Raw genomic sequence first — 18,841 nt, 5'->3', positions numbered from 1 at the left:
TGGATGCTGGAGCACCTCTCATCCAAATTTGGCAATTTTCTCGTGAACAGGAGCAGCAACAGGGGATGAGCATTGTCATGAAGTAGTTTGATATTATGAGTGGCAATGTTGTGGCACTTGTCATGAAGGGAATGACGTGACTTAACTGAGGTTTCAATGTAGGCTGCAGTATTCACAGTGGTTCCATGTTCAGCAAAGTCCACGAATAACACACCATGCATATCCCAGAACACTGCCACAAGCACTTGTCTAGCAGATTGAGCCACATTGACATTTCTTTGTACTGGGGAACCTGCATGTTTCCACTCCATAGAGGTCTGCTTTGTTTTTTAGGCATTTAGTTGTGCACACACAACAATTCCTTTCAGGAAGTCATGCCCTCATGTGGCCTAATGTGTGTTAGGTGATCCAGGCTGGCCCTTGTGGTTGTCTATCAGGTTCTTAGGCACCCAGTGAACACAAACTTCATGAAATTTTAATGTGTCATGAATATTATCATACACCACACCATAGTAAATATTGAACTGCTATAATAAGGTCCACAGTTGCACACACTGGCCACTCAAAATTGCTGCTTCAATGGCTCCAACATTCTTTGGGGCTGCAGCTGTTACCGGCTGCCTGGAGCATGGCGAATCATTACGGTTCACACAGCCTTCTTGGTACAATGCTCACCACCCAGACACACCACTAGGGTATGTATAGTCATCCCCATACATGCCTCAAATTTTCCTGTGAACTTTACTCGGTTTACGCGTGTTTGCCTACAAATATAAAACTACACTTCACTGCTTCTCACATGTTGACAGCAGTAATACGCACACCATTTTTGTATTCCATAAAATATGTACTAGCTTGATTGTTGTTCGAATAATAATGAAAATATAACTCTTTTTTTATGTGTTCCTCAAATTTTATTTTCTAAGTGTATATCAAGTAATCATTCAGTCATGATGTTGGAATTATATTAAATTTAACATGCAATGCCTTGAAATGAATTAATCAGAAACATACTTTCATTTAACAATAACTACAAAAGATAGTTATCATTATGTAGGTTTGTCAGAATTAAACATTGGGCAGTTCCATTATATTAGTACAGAATGTTGCTAGCATTTCATGCTTGTAAAATTCTTCAGTGGGGAGGGGCGGCGCTATATGATACAGATAAGTTCAAAACTGTAATTTCAGATTTCGCATAGTTTTAATCACATAAATAAAATGGTTTTGTACATTTATACACAAAATGTGCATTCAAACATGATTCTAACATAAATAGTATTAATTTTATTATTTTTCATGTATTGGCTTTATTTCAAAATTTGGTTGTCCCTCTTTTAATTTCATTTAAAGTGACTGACATTAAATCCATTAATTATAAACTTTCAATATAACTTCAGGAAAGATTATCAATAAGAAACTCATTTGTTATGTCAAAGACGTATTTGATAAATATGTTGTCATTATACTTCCTGGCTACTAGTTCGAAGTCATAAGTTGACAGGAAGTGAGATGTGAAACTAGTTTTTATATTGTGCATGTGATGCATCATGCTTCATATTGTTTATTTGCAGGATAAACAATTGGCAAATATGGACTAAATGAGTTGACAGTGAATATAAAAACCTGTGTTTTTTGTTATTTGTATTAATGTCCAACATTAGATGAACCCAATATCAATCATGAATTTTACATACCTTAAGACTGATGTGCCAAAAATATGAAGAAAAAGTAATGAATTTAAAGAAACAAGAAAAGTCAGTTTTGCCACTGGAAGTACGATAACATTTCTAATCTGTCAACTCTTTCTTCAGTTGTTTAATAAGTTGAAGAAATCTGACCTGAGCCAGTTTATTGTAAAAGCAGAATTTGGGAAGACATTTCTGTTTGTGATAATATTTAGTATACTGAGAGATGGCATACTTTAGATGTGCAAAATAGAACACTTAAGTGAATAATATTACTTAGAAATGGAACATTTCTTGAACAAACATCAATGAAACTGCAAAAAAAAAAAAAAAAAAGGCAAAATTGCTAATATAATAACCCTATATCTACACTCCTGGAAATGGAAAAAAGAACACCATACTTGCTCCGGACACTGCGAGAGGGCTGTACAAGCAATGATCACACGCACGGCACAGCGGACACACCAGGAACCGCGGTGTTGGCCGTCGAATGGCGCTAGCTGCGCAGCATTTGTGCACCGCCGCCGTCTGTGTCAGCCAGTTTGCCGCGGCATACGGAGCTCCATCGCAGTCTTTAACACTGGTAGCATGCCGCGACAGCGTGGACGTGAACCGTATGTGCAGTTGACGGACTTTGAGCGAGGGCGTATAGTGGGCATGCGGGAGGCCGGGTGGACGTACCGCCGAATTGCTCAACACGTGGGGCGTGAGGTCTCCACAGTACATCGATGTTGTCGCCAGTGGTCGGCGGAAGGTGCACGTGCCCGTCGACCTGGGACCGGACCGCAGCGACGCACGGATGCACGCCAAGACTGTAGGATCCTACGCAGTGCCATAGGGGACCGCACCGCCACTTCCCAGCAAATTAGGGACACTGTTGCTCCTGGGGTATCGGCGAGGACCATTCGCAACCGTCTCCATGAAGCTGGGCTACGGTCCCGCACACCGTTAGGCCGTCTTCCGCTCACGCCCCAACATCGTGCAGCCCGCCTCCAGTGGTGTCGCGACAGGCGTGAATGGAGGGACGAATGGAGACGTGTCGTTTTCAGCGATGAGAGTCGCTTCTGCCTTGGTGCCAATGATGGTCGTATGCGTGTTTGGCGCCGTGCAGGTGAGCGCCACAATCAGGACTGCATACGACCGAGGCACACAGGGCCAACACCCGGCATCATGGTGTGGGGAGCGATCTCCTACACTGGCCGTACACCACTGGTGATCGTCGAGGGGACACTGAATGGTGCACGGTACATCCAAACCGTCATCGAACCCATCGTTCTACCATTCCTAGACCGGCAAGGGAACTTGCTGTTCCAACAGGACAATGCACGTCCACATGTATCCCGTGCCACCCAATGTGCTGTAGAAGGTGTAAGTCAACTACCCTGGCCAGCAAGATCTCCGGATCTGTCCCCCATTGAGCATGTTTGGGACTGGATGAAGCGTCGTCTCACGCGGTCTGCACGTCTAGCACGAACGCTGGTCCAACTGAGGCGCCAGGTGGAAATGGCATGGCAAGCCGTTCCACAGGACTACATCCAGCATCTCTACGATCGTCTCCATGGGAGAATAGCAGCCTGCATTGCTGCGAAAGGTGGATATACACTGTACTAGTGCCGACATTGTGCATGCTCTGTTGCCTGTGTCTATGTGCCTGTGGTTCTGTCAGTGTGATCATGTGATGTATCTGACCCCAGGAATGTGCCAATAAAGTTTCCCCTTCCTGGGACAATGAATTCACGGTGTTCTTATTTCAATTTCCAGGAGTGTACAAAGCTTCAAAACATCTGAATTTCAGTGAGGATTTCGTATCTTGTAGAGACTTAACGGGTATGTATATTCGAAGGTTAAATGACAAATTGGAAGGAGGAGATCTTATTAGCGTAAGAAATGTAACAACAGGAGTAAATAGTACACTTGAGAAAATACATTTATACTCACTCTCAGTGCACTAGTGTTGCCAGATTATGTGAAGGCCAGCTCTATTCACATCAGGGTGTGACTCTCTTTTCCCAACACAATGAGGTGCTTTAAATACCAACATTGTGGATACATGACCATAAATTGCAAGTGTGAGACAACTTACGGCAAATGTGGAAAGGTTGTATATGGACCTTGAACAATGTGTTCATTTTCCATATATTTTGCATGAAATGCACTGGGAAGCACACAGTACGTAGTCACAAGTGCTCAGCTTTCACTGAGGAGGGGGGGGGGGGGGGGGGGGGGGGAATTGATTGAGAGACTCAAGGTCACAAAACAGGCCCCTTATGCCAAAGTAAAAAAAAAGCCTATGATTCTATTAAACTGATAGTCCTTGCAGCACCTTTTGCAGCAGTGACTGTAAACACACTGGATTTAAGAAATTCTTCAACACAGATCTCATTGGCAGAACTTTGGACAAAAATATGTACCTATTAGTGCAATAAGGTCAATTGCATGTATCAGCTAATCAGAGGAGGATGCAAGATGATGATAAGTCTGTTTTGCATAGTGTAGCTTTACCAAATGATAAAGCATGTAGCAGAAAAGTTAAAAAGCTGGCCATTAGAATCTTTGTAATGTGGTAAGTTCAACTAACCAGCTTGTCATGTCTCAGATGTCACAATGACAGAATCTTCTACTGAGTAAAACTTACTCCACATCATTGTCTGGATAACAGAGTCGAAGAGAGAAAGGGGTGGAATTGTGTTCAGGAAATACCATCTGCTTAATGCAGTCTGACAGAACTCTTTAAACAAGGCACAAGGTTGATTCACATATATTCTAGGTGTTGACACATGGCTGTGAACCTTGGACAATGGGCGAGCGACCAAAACCCAGTAGAGATATGGAACTTCAGGGTAACAGGTAGCAAACCAGTAGGGATAAGATGTGAAACACAGGAGGCATTTGAAAAAACTTAAATTTAAAGCCAGTGGAAAAGAATATACAAGATCTAGAACTAAGTAACGACTGAAGGACAAGGGACTGTCTTTGAGAAGTGAGACACCCCTCACATCTTGTATACCATGAAGCAGACGCAGCAAACATTAATCATGCAAGTGAATAATATGAAAGCATATCATTGCTGTTGTTATTAAATTAGTTTATGTTACTTGGTAGTAATCTATGATCCAGCAGCTAAACACAATCTGTCTACTAAAATAACAGAAACCAATTTCTCTCATATGTTTCCTCTGTAAGTCTGGAGTACAGTTGGTGTCACTTTGAAAACTGGAGATCATGTGCCACAACCTTCAGTTGTTTGTTTCTCTCTCTACAGAAAATTTGAAAAAAATCATTTAATTGCAGACTTTTAGAAAAGTTGTAACAGAAGACCTCCAGCTTTTCGAATAAATTTTTACACAATATTACCAATAAATTACCCTTACCTGTCGTTGTTTCAGAATCATTGTACGCCACAATAAGAGTACGTCCAGTGTGCCACACGTCAGCCAATGTAGAATTGTAGGTAATGTTGTCGAATGACAGTATGTAATCGCCAAGCTCGGAATACAGCAATGAAACAAATTCACGGTGTAGGTCTGTGTTCTTTTCAAATCCCATGGGGAAGTGGTGAATGTCAAGTATGACTATTTCATACTTTGCCCTCTTCAAGAATTCTTTAATATCCTTAAGCACAGGCAGCAGATGATTTGCATGAGGCAGGCTATGATTCACCGAGCATCTAAACAGTTTATTAGTAAATTTTAGTTGGAATATATTTGCTATAATTTAATTGTTGTATCATTATAACACAATTTTTTCAATTATTGAAATTATTATTTACTATTTGCATAATCAGACAATCCTATTTTTATGTAATCACACAGAAATATATGTATGTATAAATAGTGCTCTTTTAGTCACAGTGAACATTGAACTCATTCTCTGGTTGTAATTTGTTTATTTTATGCTCTGTTTTTCTTGTAAATTCTACATTCTACTTACTGTGACTCTTTTTGGAACCATAAAGGAAAACAAAGTTCTCCACAACTAAATATTTCTATTTTCATTGGGGGGAAGGGGGAGGGGGATGCGCTTGCTACCCAGAGAGAGGAAGTTGTAGATGTAACTAGGTACTGTACTGAACAATACTGTGAATGATGCTGTGTTGCCAGATTAGAACTGGAAACTGTCCTTTGTAGTAGTAGTAATAATAATAATAATTAATAAACGGCTTACATGGCGGGGAAAAATTAGAAAGTTCCTTTCTCTGCTAGTATCAATTCTTTTAAAACTGTATTTGCTTTTAAACAATAATAATCATAAACAATTGGACTCATTATTGTTCACTTTCAACCTGTACCTTATGATGTCATACTCAGCAAGTGTATATGGGCACGGCAAGACCTTGACTGTTAATCTCTTCCTTGACCTTGCTTGATGACAATGGGTTGAATATATGATCTGCCTGATCACAACAGTCAAATGACAACCTTAAAACTCACTAGCAGAAAAACACTAAATGGTCACATTCAAGTTAAACATATTACAATAATAAATACTGAATCTATTAATTTGTTTAGAAACCATTTACATCAGGAACTGTGGAAGGAAGTGCCAACCAACACAGCACATGTGAAATTAAATTCATTCTTGAAATTATTTCTTGAATGTTTTGAAATCTGCTTCTCCCAAAGACAGATTCAAACCAAACCAACATGTAGTTGGACATAATGTCAAAATAAGAGGAGAGATTGTATGAGTACCCCAAGCAAAATACTAGTTCTGTGTAGTCTTAATACCCATTTCAAAGGATACCAATGAATACTAAAACAAATTATTTTATAAAGAAAAAAATAGAAAATGACAATAATGTGTAATTTAAAGAATAAAACCAAAGTCATATGGCAAATTATAAGAAGAGAAATGAGCTGATTATGGACAACAGTAAACTAACTGATCCCAGACAAGTGGCTAGTGCATTCAACCATTATTTCTCAAACAGGGCACAGCAGTTGATAAACACAAATCATGACAAACAGCCGTAAAGTAAGAGAGAACATTCAAATCAAAAAAATTCATGGAAAGGCATTATTCATGTATCCAGCAACACCTGGAGAATTGCCAAAAATCATTAAAGGATTGCCTACCAGTTTGTTTTGTCAGGCTTCATCAAAATGTTCCTTAGAAGATTAACTGGCTTCTTAAATAAAGGAAGGCTGATAAGACTCACATGGATTCAGAGCTATAAAGTCAACCCGGTTAGCAATTTTTTCTTTTTAAATGTAATGTGATAAGCAACCTGTATCTGGGATATTTCTTGACCTAAGTAAAATCTCTGATGTTATTGATCGAGACAGTCCCTTGCATAAATTAAATAATTATGAAATTCTGAAAGGTGGATCCAATCATATCTCAATAATTGTCAAAAATTACAGGAGTAAAATACAAAGACAGTGAAACAAACAAAATTTCTAGTGTTTGCAGTAATGAGCAAAACATCAAGTATGGAGTCCCACAAGACTCAGTTCTGGGAACAGTCCTATTCCTGCTGTATGCAAATGACTTGACTGGTAAACTACATGATGGAACAACAGTAATCCTTGACAATAACTCTGATATTCTAATTAAATTACATAGAGAGGAAAATCTGCAGGAAACTGCCACATCTATTATGCATAGCTTAGCACAGTGATTCAGGACCAATAGGCTGAAAAAGATGTGGTAGTTAAATCTCCATCCTGCAAACCCTGTTTTCACCACTGATATTACTGTCATACAAATATTTATGCATACATGTTCAGGAGGATTGTAAGTGGGAAATGCACCTTACCACTCAAAATAAAAAAACTGAATACATTATACAAAAGTAGTTTAATGTGGTCACAACAAAAGTGACAATGATTGGTGCTTAATTGGCTCATATTCCTTGGCAGCTGCCTGCCTGCATATGAGTAGTGCACATTTTTCTTGCTGTTTCTGTTGTGTTCTATTGTATTTGTGTGTCCTACCAATTTTTACCATGTCTGAGCTGTCACAGGAAATATCTATAACAAAAATTGCACAGTTTCAGGTACAGCAGATAGAATGCCTGCTGCTCGCTGTCAGTCAATTGATGTCCTTACTGAACAAGCATGCAGTAATGCTGCCGTTAGATGCTCCAAAAATTTTCCCATACCACAGCCAGAACAAAGAATGGTCAGACTACTGGGTGCAATTAGAAGCATACTTTTCTGCCTACCAAGTAACAGGTATGAAGAACAATGCTTACTTTTTGTCCACTGTTTGTCCTGATGTCTAAAACATCAGTGTTGAACTGTGTGCCGAAACTGTTCCTGAGACAGTCATGTACAATGATCTAGTGAAATCGCTAGTTGAATATTGTGATAGCGAATTTAATGTAGCATCTGAAGTAGAAGCCTGCTCAGACAGTCATGCAATGGGTAGAGGAACTCAAAGGTCTCACCAGACACTGTAAGTTTAAGTGTTTGTGTGGCATTCATTATAGTGAAGCCATGTGGCGTGATGATATTACACAGAATGTGTCTGATGCACACTTTCCTGCGGTGATTCTAAAACTGTATGACCCTTATTTGAAAATAGTACTGTCTATAGTGGAATCTCAAACAATTGTGGACTCAACACAGGTTGATTTTGAGGCTCCATGTACCTCTTTTGTAGGGCATGAGACACTTAGTCTCCAGTGCAGAATAGTGTTCCAGGAGTTCAGAAAGGAGCTCATACAAACATTAAGAACAGTAGAAGTAACAATCTAAGTTTTCTAGTATACAGTGTGTATTACAACACTGGTAAAAAATCGTGTCCTTCGTGTTTCTCTAGGGATCATCAGAAAGGCTGCCCTCGTTGTAATGCTTGTTGCTTTTAATGTGGATGTGAAGGTTACATTCAATCTGTGTGTGCATGCTGCAGACAGGGAGAGCGAGGCAGTTGCTGCTGTGCTAGCATGTGGCAACCACAACTTTGCTGTCAACAAGTGTTCACAGTGCAAGTCAAAATGGTTCAAATGGCTTTGAGCAATATGGGACTTAACTTCTGAGGTCATCAGTCCCCTAGAACTTAGAACTACGTAAACCTAACTAATCTAAAGACATCACACACATCCATGCCCGAGGCTGGATTCGAACCTGCGACCGTAACGGTCGCGCGGTTCCGGACTGAAGCGCCTAGAACTGCTCGGCCACTCCGGCCAGCACAGTGCAAGTCAAACCAAGTATTTCCACACTATGGAAGGATTCTATTGCAATATGCAGGCAGGTGAACAAACTTTTATTTCATTGAAAAGTGAAGCATAATACAATCAAGCTATAGTTTGACACCAGTACTTCTGTTTTCCTGATAAATAGACATTTGCACCTGAAGTGGTAGCCCACTGCTACAGCTGCCTACTTCTATTAAGTCTGCCTACAGTGGACAAGAAATTCCAGTCCTTGGCATGTGTAGTTTGTCAGCAACTTTCCAGGGAGTGACAAAGTGTGTTTCTTTTCATGAACTCAATTCTAAAAATAGTGCAAACATATTTGGGTTGGATTTGATTTGTTCGACTTGTACATTCAGAACAATGTGTTATAGATCAGTGTTTCTGTGCCTCTCACTTATATTTCTGACTTGTGTAGTAAGTACACGGAACTACAGGGACCAAGTAGAGGAAGGGCTAAAGACTTCGAAGCGCACATCACTGTGAAGGACAATGCACAGAATCAATTTTTTTTATGTGCTTCTTATCCCCCTTACAATATGTGAACAAGTTGTTCAGAGTTGCAATGATAGCAAGACAATGGAGTTATCAAACTTGTTTCTGGAAGCCAATGACCATCGCCCTTGGTCATTCTGAAGACGCCTTCAGGTAGTTTACATTTGTGTGCTGACTTTAAGGGAACAGTAAACCCACAGACTATTCTTATCTTCTTCCACATCCTGAGGAATTGATGGACACACTGGGCTAGGGCAGATACTTTGCAAAGGTAGATTTGCAAAAAACATTTGTAAGTTACCTCTGGATGAACAGTCCAAGCAATAGTTCATGATAAACACTCACTTAGGTTTGTCCAGTTTCAAAGGCTACTGTTCAGAAGTGCTTCAAGCTACTGCAATTTTTCAGTGATTTCTGGAACAGTTAACAGCAAAAGTCTCTTCTTGTACTAACTATCTGGATGATATTGTGATCACAGGTCATTCAGCAAATTTAGACTGTTTGTTTCAAGTTCTTTATGCACCTGGCTTAAAGTGTAATAAGGAAAAGTGCTCCTTCTTCCAGGAAGAACTGAACTATCTAGGTCATATAATAAATGCACAGGGTATACATATGACTCCATCAGACTTCGCTGTGATTAGAGATCTGTTGATGCCTCATATCGTCAAGGAGCTTCAGTCAGTCAAGGGGAAGCTCACCTATTATATAAAATTTATTGGTAATGCTGTGCACCTTGCTGCTCTGCTTAACTGGCTGCACCAGAAAAATGTTCCATTTGTGTGGTCCAAACATTGCCAGAATGCATTTCAACAACTGAAAGTCATAGATGTTTTATTCACTTTGCATTCTTATGGGACTGGAGGGGTGCTCTCCCATAAGGTTGGTTCTTCTGACAAGCCCATTGATTTTGCCTCAAAAACTCTTAACAAAGTGCAGTGTAACTACAGTCAGCTTGAAAAAGAGTTACAAAATTCCAACAGTATTTGTATGGTCAAAAGTTCCATTTGCTGACAAATCATTGGCACTTGATGGCCTTGTTCAATCCTGCCATGCCTGTCTCACCTCAGACAGTGAACATTGGGGACTGATATTGTCTAATTATTAGTATGAGTTATTGTACAGGTTCATTGTCCAAAATTCAAATGCTGTCATGTTTACTGGTTGGTACCAATACAGCATTTGCTTTGTCTGAAGAACCATGTTCTCACATCATTTGTCAGGATATAGAATGTCTTCAAAATTTTCCTCTCAACTTTCAGCATGTTGCTGCAGTAACTACTTCTGGCGCATCTCTTCATGTTGTTTTGCAGTATGTGTGCCATGGGTGGCTATGTAGTTTGAAAGAAACTCTCCAGCCAGTGGCACGATGCTATTTTTCTCATCATTATGCACTTTCCACATGCAATGTTCTTATATTGCATACAGAGAATGACCATGCACATGTTATGATTCCTCAAACTCTAAAGCGAGAAGTTCTGTCTTTATTGCATCAAGGTCAGTGGTGCATAGTTCGCCCAAAGCAACTCGCATGGATACTGAGATTGAGCAAATGACTGCTCATTGCAAAGTTCATGTGGAAAATCAGTCAGCTCTGCTGCAACACTCTTTTGAGTGGCCACATCTGTCTCAACTGTGGTGTGGGTCCGTTATAGAACACGCGATTGTTGTAGTTGGTAGGTGCTTACAGTAAGTTTCGTTTTGTTGTCCCCATGATATCCATCACTACTGTAAGTATGATATGAGCTTTGTCTTCTGTTTTGTGTCTTGAAGGTCTTCCCGAGATCATTGTCTCGGACAATCGTCCACAATTCACATCAGCTGGTTTCCAAGAGTTTTGTGCCACCAGTGGCATACACCATGTTACCACTGCATCTTTTCATCCACAGTCTAATGCTGAAGGTAAACAGCTTGTTCAAACATTCAAAAGTCACAGAGAGAAACTCCATACCTCCCATACACAGGACCAGGCACTGAACATTTTTCTGTCCTCCTACTTTTCCTTGCCACATGAAGGGAAATCACCGGCAGTATTATGACTTGGTTAAAGGCACATTGTGGAAACAATTTTTTCCACTGCAACAAAGTCTCAGCATCAGGATTAAGCCTTTTACAAAGTCTTGGGAAAGAAATAGTGTTGGGTAAATGGATTCATTACCAAGGCACACATACATTCATCTTACGTCATCTATAATTCTGCTGGGCTACTGAGGTGCCACCAAAACCAGCTGCACTGCACCTGTGTGTCTGTAAGTGACTCTGCTTGACCAGAGAATGCTTGTCCAGAGACCCAGCACACTGCTGGGGTCCTCATCCACTGTCGCAGCCATCTCTTCACCAGTCATGACTGGCACCATACACTGTGATGCCCATGGAGATCGACACCCAGCCACTAGCACTGACATCTGCCCAACTGATGTCCATGGACGAGGTGTCTGCAAAAGGTCATCATGCATCTCCATAAGATCCTCATGCCATCCAACTGACTACAGTGTCTGTATGCCTGGATGTGCGCATGCACCCTGCGGCTGGTTTTTTGGCTGGTGTTCCCGGTCACCCTTGCATTGGATACCAGGATGTGGGCAGGGGTGTGCCATTGGCCACAGTTACCCTCCCTGCATCCTCATCTGCATCCACATCCAGTCCTCCTTTCCCCCCATCCCCTGTTGTAACGTGCATCCACCCTACATGACAGTGCAGAGGTTGGTGAATGGGGGAAGGGGGGGGGGGGGGGAAGTGGTATAATCCAGATTGTGGTGCCACGCTAAAGTCAACAATGCATATCGATACCACAAAAATTAGTGAGGGCGTGCTGCAATCTGCAACAGCATATGCGAGATGCTTCTGAAGATCGCACCTCTCCCCAAGCACTGCAGCGCCCTCGCATTGAGGCTAATATAGGACCAAGATTGGAAGAGCTCTGTCCCAGTTTGTGACCTCATCTGAAGGAGTCACCATCACAGTGTAGGACCAACAAGTTGTTAAAGTTTCTGATGAAGCTGTACTTCAGTACATGCTGCACATTGTGCCTCGAGAGAACAGTTTGTTAGTTTGTCGCTTAGTGCATTAAGTAATGCTTCCATAGTCAATGACAGTTGTAAATTATACAGGACTCCTGTGGCAAAGAAATGTGTCAAAGTTAACTAAAACTTTTATTCATTTGTGTCATAAAGTGAACTATTATTTCATGTGTTCTATACTCATGCTCATAAATTAAGGATAATTGCAGAATGTGGCGCCATACAACGTGACACTACAAAAAAGTGGCGCTAATAGCATACGCACATAGGGAACACACACAACACAGATCTGTTAGTCCATGGTATTGGTGATAAGTTGAGAAAACTGTCCCAAAACACATGTGTTACAAAACGCTACTGATTCCTGAGCATGTACCCCAACATCAATATGGGATATGATCACTATGCACACGTACACGGGCCGCACAGCGGGTTGGAATACTCTGGATCAGATGGTCGAGCAGCTGCTGGAGTATAGCCTGCCATTTTTGCAGCAGTGCCTGTCGGAGCTCCTGAAGTGTCGCAAGGGTTTGAAGACGTGCAACAATAAGTCGAGCGAGAGCATCCCAGATGTGCTCGATGGGGTTTAGGTCTGGAGAACAGGCAGGCCACTCCATTTGCCTGATATACTCTGTTTCAAGGTACTCCTCCACGATGGCAGCTCGGTGGGGCTGTGTGTTATCATCCATTGGGAGGAAGGTGGGACCCACTGCACCCCTGAAAAGCTGGACATACTGGTGCAAAATGACGTCCCGATACACCTGACCTGTTACAGTTCCTCTGTCCAAGACATCCAGGGCTGCATGTGCACCAATCATAATCCAACCCCACAGCATCAAACCACGACCTCCATACTGCTCCCTTTCAAGGACATCAAGGGGTTGGTATCTGGTTCCTGGTTCACGCCAGATGAAAACCTGGTAAGAATAACTGTTCAGACTATACCTGGACTTGTCTGTGAACATAACCTGGGAAAACTGTTCCAGTGACCATTTACTGTGTTCTTGACACCAGGCTTTATGGGCTCTCCTGTGACAAGGGGTCAGTGGAATGCACCTTGCAGGTCTCTGGGAGAATAAACCATGTCTGTCCATTCGTCTGTTAGACTGTGTGTCTGGAGACAACTGTTCCAGTTGCTGCAGTAAGGTCCCGAGAAGGCTACCTGCAGTACTCCACGGCAGTCTGTGGGCACTGATGGTGAGATACTGGTCTTCTTGTGGTGTTGTACACTGTGGACGTCCCTTACTGTAGCACCTGGACATGTTTCCTGTCTGCTGGAATTGTTGCCATAATCTTGAGATCACACTTTGTAGCACACAAAGGGCCCACGCTACGACCTGCTTTGTTTGACCAGCCTCGAGTCGCCCTAGTATTCTACCCCTCATAACGTCATCAATATGTGTTCCTTGAGCCATTTTCAACACACAGTCACCATTAGGACATCTGAAAACGTCTGCACACTTCCTCACTGCCCTGTACTCTGACATGCACCAACACATCTTTGCATATGTGGACTCCTACCAGTGCCACCGTACGATGACCGCAGGTCAAATGCACCGCATGGTCATACCCCGAGGTGATTTAAACATGCAAACTGCCCACCACAGCATTGTTTCACCATGTATCAGCATTATCCTTAATTTATGAGCATGAGTGTAGTTTGATGAGCCTTGTCCCAGAGCAATCAAGGAACCCACAGTTATGGCTGGACAAAAGTAGTTTTATCTCATCACAACAGAGAAAATCTTAAAGAAAACCTCTTCAAACATAACTACTATATAAACATATATGAAACTAGGCAGAAGCTAAATCTACACATAAACACAGTAAGTACCAACTTATGCCGAAGAGGAGTGTATCGTATTGGAGATATATTACATTACCGTATGCCTTCTTGCCTAAAATGCCTACCAAAATTACATATATTTAAGCTAAGGCTGAAACAGTTATTGCTTGAACACTGCTTCTACTCTGTCTCTGAATTTCTAAATCATAATATCAGATACACCTCATTTCCCAAATATTGTTAATTATGTATTATGCCACTTCACACTATAATTTACTTTGTGTTTATCAAGTCATCCCACTTAATAACCACTGCTATCAAATGTAGAAGCTATGTTGTATGTCAATTTATATTATTATGCACTTTGATTGTGCCGATCGGCTGCTCAGCATGCTTTGCACTGAGAAGAATTTTTCACTTTGTTGACAGAACAATTATGCTGTTGTCGTATTTCACATATATCCAATGTATAATTTCCACCAAGGCTTGGCAACTCTCCTGAAAGTAAACTAAGGAGTTACTGAGTGGGGTATAAAAGTATACAATAAGTTTCCCATTAACATAAAAAAAAGGAAATTAATAATGTACAAGTATTCGAAAGGAAATTAAAAGCATTCCTCATATATCAAAAATTTTTTACAAAATGAATGTTTTCTTATTGTTAAAAGGCAATCTTTGGTGTAAGAATAGAGGAAAACTCTTAAAAGAAAAATGTGGTACTTTTACTTATGACATGATGATAAAATGTAAATTTATTTATGTCATTAGGATAAAATGTGTTAAAATACAACCCAAATCACCTACAGATATAATCATGTATTATTCCTTTTGTACTATATTCATACAGCAAGTAACACTTAACTATTTGCTGTCCTTCCTAGTGTAGCAATTTTACTGGCCAGCAATGTATATCAAGAAAGTAATTACCTAATATGTTAACCTGTGGTGCACTTCATATTACAGTATCCATTTGGATACCAGCTCATTTTCTGTTATATGAAAATGTAAGCATCCTTCTTCTTTCCATTGCTTAAATAAGACTGAACCCTACCAAATAACTCATCCTTTATTCCACAGTGTTCTAATTCATTCAACAATATACAAGAAAAACAATGGAGTTCAATCAGGAAAAGAAATATGCTGTCTTTTGAAGTGGACTTAGCAGAATAGACAATTTACAAATAATGACCAAAAATTGTAGAATGAAAAAATGAATATGAAATGCCCCTTTTTGTGATTCATAGGTTGTGAGAAAGCTTTTTGACTGTTTCAACACAATTTGTACTCAAAGCTTTTGAGAAACAATGCATTAATTTAAACTATATTAGAATGATGTGCACCTAAGATGGCAAGAGGTAGGGAAGGGGCAGTGTACCATGACTCATCACCCAGTAACATCATTCTGCCGTGCTTGTCCATAGTGTGCACTTCAGGGTGTGCATAGAACAATTAAATTGTTTTCTGTGTCAGTATAGGAACAATAAGGTTTTTCTTAGCATTTGTACTCTACTGTTAGTGAAAATTGCAACACTCAGAAATAATGGTCTGGACCACTCCAAAACTGGAGGATGTATAGAACAGTGGAACAATAATAGGTGATTAAGACTGGGGAAAGCTGACATGCTTGTAGATCCAGCAGCACTCTCTTTCATATGGCATGGACAGGTCAGTGTCATGCCACCCTCAGACAGAACAGAACCATCAAATGAGTTGCAAGCAAGTGCTGGTATGACTCTTCAATGTCCAAGAGAGCAGTATAAGTATCTCAGAGAGTCTGAATGGGGCAGAATGATTGGCTTCTGGAAAAAGGGTATGAGGAATGAGCAGATAGAAGAGGGTCATGCACAGTTACGAGTGGGTACTGGACACAGCATATGGCCACAGAATGGAATGATCACTATCTTATCCATATGGCCACAACCAACGGAACAGCTGTGTCCACAGTGTTGGCTCAATGTTGCTGTAGTGTAGGGGGTGTGGACATGTCTGTGTAGATGATTCAACACCCTCTGCTGGGGCTGGACTAACGGCACACGTTATTGTGTTGGCTTCCACTGACCAGAAACCACCGACACCTCAGACTGCAATGAGCACCTGAATGCCATCACTGTGTACTGTGTGGCAGAATGAAGTGTTTTTTGATGAATCCCATTTCGACTTGTCCTGCAGTGAGTGATAGCTGCATACGTGTTAGGTGCTACTGTGTTAAACACAATCAGGCAGATTGCAAAGTTGAGCAGCATAGAGGGCAAATGACAAATGTGACAGTTTGGGGTGACAATGCCTATAATGTGCAATCTCATCTCCTACATATTGAGGGCAATCTGAACAGCATCTGCTATGCCAGGCAGGCTTTAGAGTCTGAAGTAATGCCCCTCGACATGGCTTTTTTCACCAGAACATTACCCGCCCACATGTGGCCAGGAAAGTGCAATCCTTCTTTGAAGAACAATGTGTACCACTGCTACTCTGGCTTGCATATTTGCCTGACATGTCGCCTATCAAACATGTCCAGAATATGTTCGGTCAGCAACTTGATCATTTTGGTCCATCTCCAAACATTGTTGGTGCTTTGTGGATGTGAATACAAACTACATGGCAGTTTATACCCCCAGCAGCATATACAGGACCTCTCTGATTCCCTACTGCAGGGTCCAGAGACTCCGATTCTAGCATGTAGCTACACATCATACTGAATTCTCTCTGTCAAAATCATGAACAGTTCTGTAATTCTAATCATTTGTGTTGTCTTGTCCCTTAACTGTGGAATAAATTTCATTGTAATCACATCTCCTCCTAAGAGTTGAAATGTTCACAAATGGTGGTGTAGTTTTTAATTATGACTGACCTAAAGTGAACACAAATAGTATTACACTAACATGCAATAGCTATAGTCTTGCAAGTATCTAAATTTTTCAAGAGTTGCCAGGTAACAGCTGGTGCTGATAGTGTGGGATAGAAAAACAGACCACAATGGTAAGTCTGTATAGTATTCAACATCTCTCTCTTTGCAGACTGCATAGCATAGCTGCCCTCTAACTTGCATGAAACTCTGGTATGCTACAGAATATACAGGATGACCTAGAAATGAGCAACAAACTATGATGGGTTGTAGAGGCTGTCTTGAAGAACAAATTGAGAATAGGAACCCATGTCCAGAAACAACATCCAATGACACTGCAGAGCATCAAAGTTATAGCCACCAGTGCCTGCTTCTAGGCCACTTCTTTGGCAGCAGGCGTGACTTTTTATGCTGACCGACCATAGGTGGAACATCTCGCAATATTGATTGTTATTCATGGGTTGCAACTGATTGCTGTGGTCACCAATGGAGAAGATGGAGCTAGCTGCTGCATAGAAAGGCTTTGTCTCCTACAAATGTAATGCTCTGTTGCCTAGGTGAATGACAGTTTCAGACATGGGTTTCCATCACAGTTTATTTTTCTCCTGGAACCCTAAGTGTCCAATGTTTTTCAGTAAACAGGAGAAAAATAAACTGGAGATGGAAATCTGTGTCCAAAATTGTCATCCAACAAGGCAACAGAGCATTGCACTCGTAGGAGATAAGGCACGTCTACACAGCAGCTAGCTCAATCTTCTCTCCTGTGAAAATGGCAGTCAGTCACGATCGTTGACTAACAAACAACCTTGCGAGACTTTCTGCCTATAATCTTTCAGTGTAAAAGGTTACATTCGCTGATGAAGGGCTGGCCTAATGGCAGGCATCAGTGCCTATAACTTCAATGCTCTGTGGCAGCATTGGACACTGATTTCTATCCTCAATTTGTTCCTCAAGACACCCTCTACAACACCTCGAAGCTTATCACATTTCTAGAATGCTGTGCACACTTCAATGCTACTTCATCCACTAGACTTTTTCAGGATAGTGGGTAAGTCAGACCTGAAAGAGGAGTCTGGCAAAATGATTTCTTATCAAAACTATTTACAGCAACCTTAGGGAAACTTTTCAAATGCTCAAACAGGGAAAAAAAGGAAGAATGAATACATGTTAGTGGAATGTGTCTGAAATACCTTGATTTTGCTGATAACATTGTACTGTTTGCCTCTTGCACACACTCTCTTCAAAAACATGAACTTCATTGAACAAGTTTAAAATTTGGCTTAAAAATCAATCACAATGAGACTAAAATAATGTTTCATAAAGATATCAAACAGAAAACAGTGGATTAGTTTATGTATTTCAGGCAGTTAATAACAATGTCTGGATGGAAAGAGAAATAAGGATGTTTTTAGAGACTAAATGTGGTTTTCAAACCTGAGCTTCTGATACATCAGAAATGGAAGTTTACAATTATTGTGTGTTCTCAGTTATGACTTAAGGTAGTGAGACATGAAATTCTAAGACAAAAAACATCCAAAACCTAGTGATCACTTTGTTAGCAGAGGATAATTATATTTTAGGAATTACTAGGAAGGACAAGAAAACAAAAGGATGACTCGGTAATTACAACCACAGTGAAAATGAAAGGGAGTGAGTGGAACATTTAGCCAATCAAATTGATGGTATCCAGACCAAGGGAGTTCTTATCTGGATCAAGATTTAATGTAAGGTGGGCAGATGAGATTAAAAAATGTGCAAGAACAACATGAATGTGTATATGTGCAGACTGCAGAATGGAAAATGCTAGAGTAAACTTTTATCTGTCAGTTGCTGTCTGACATTTGATGATGATGATGATGATGATGATACAAA

The 18,841-nt window shown here is 40.7% G+C and overlaps 1 protein-coding gene across 1 annotated transcript in view; it reads right to left on the bottom strand.

Annotated features, from left to right (window-relative positions):
• Positions 1-18,841, bottom strand: part of LOC124554830 — a 74,264-nt gene that overhangs the window by 8,820 nt on the left and 46,603 nt on the right. The window contains exon 5 of the mRNA XM_047128494.1: positions 5,060-5,355. Coding sequence (XP_046984450.1) covers positions 5,060-5,355 — 296 coding nt within the window. The remainder of the gene's footprint in view (positions 1-5,059; positions 5,356-18,841) is intronic.

This window comes from Schistocerca americana, chromosome X (assembly GCF_021461395.2).
Source record: "Schistocerca americana isolate TAMUIC-IGC-003095 chromosome X, iqSchAmer2.1, whole genome shotgun sequence".
Lineage (NCBI taxonomy): Eukaryota > Metazoa > Arthropoda > Insecta > Orthoptera > Acrididae > Schistocerca > Schistocerca americana.
This window is presented reverse-complemented; position numbering and strand designations above follow the sequence as displayed.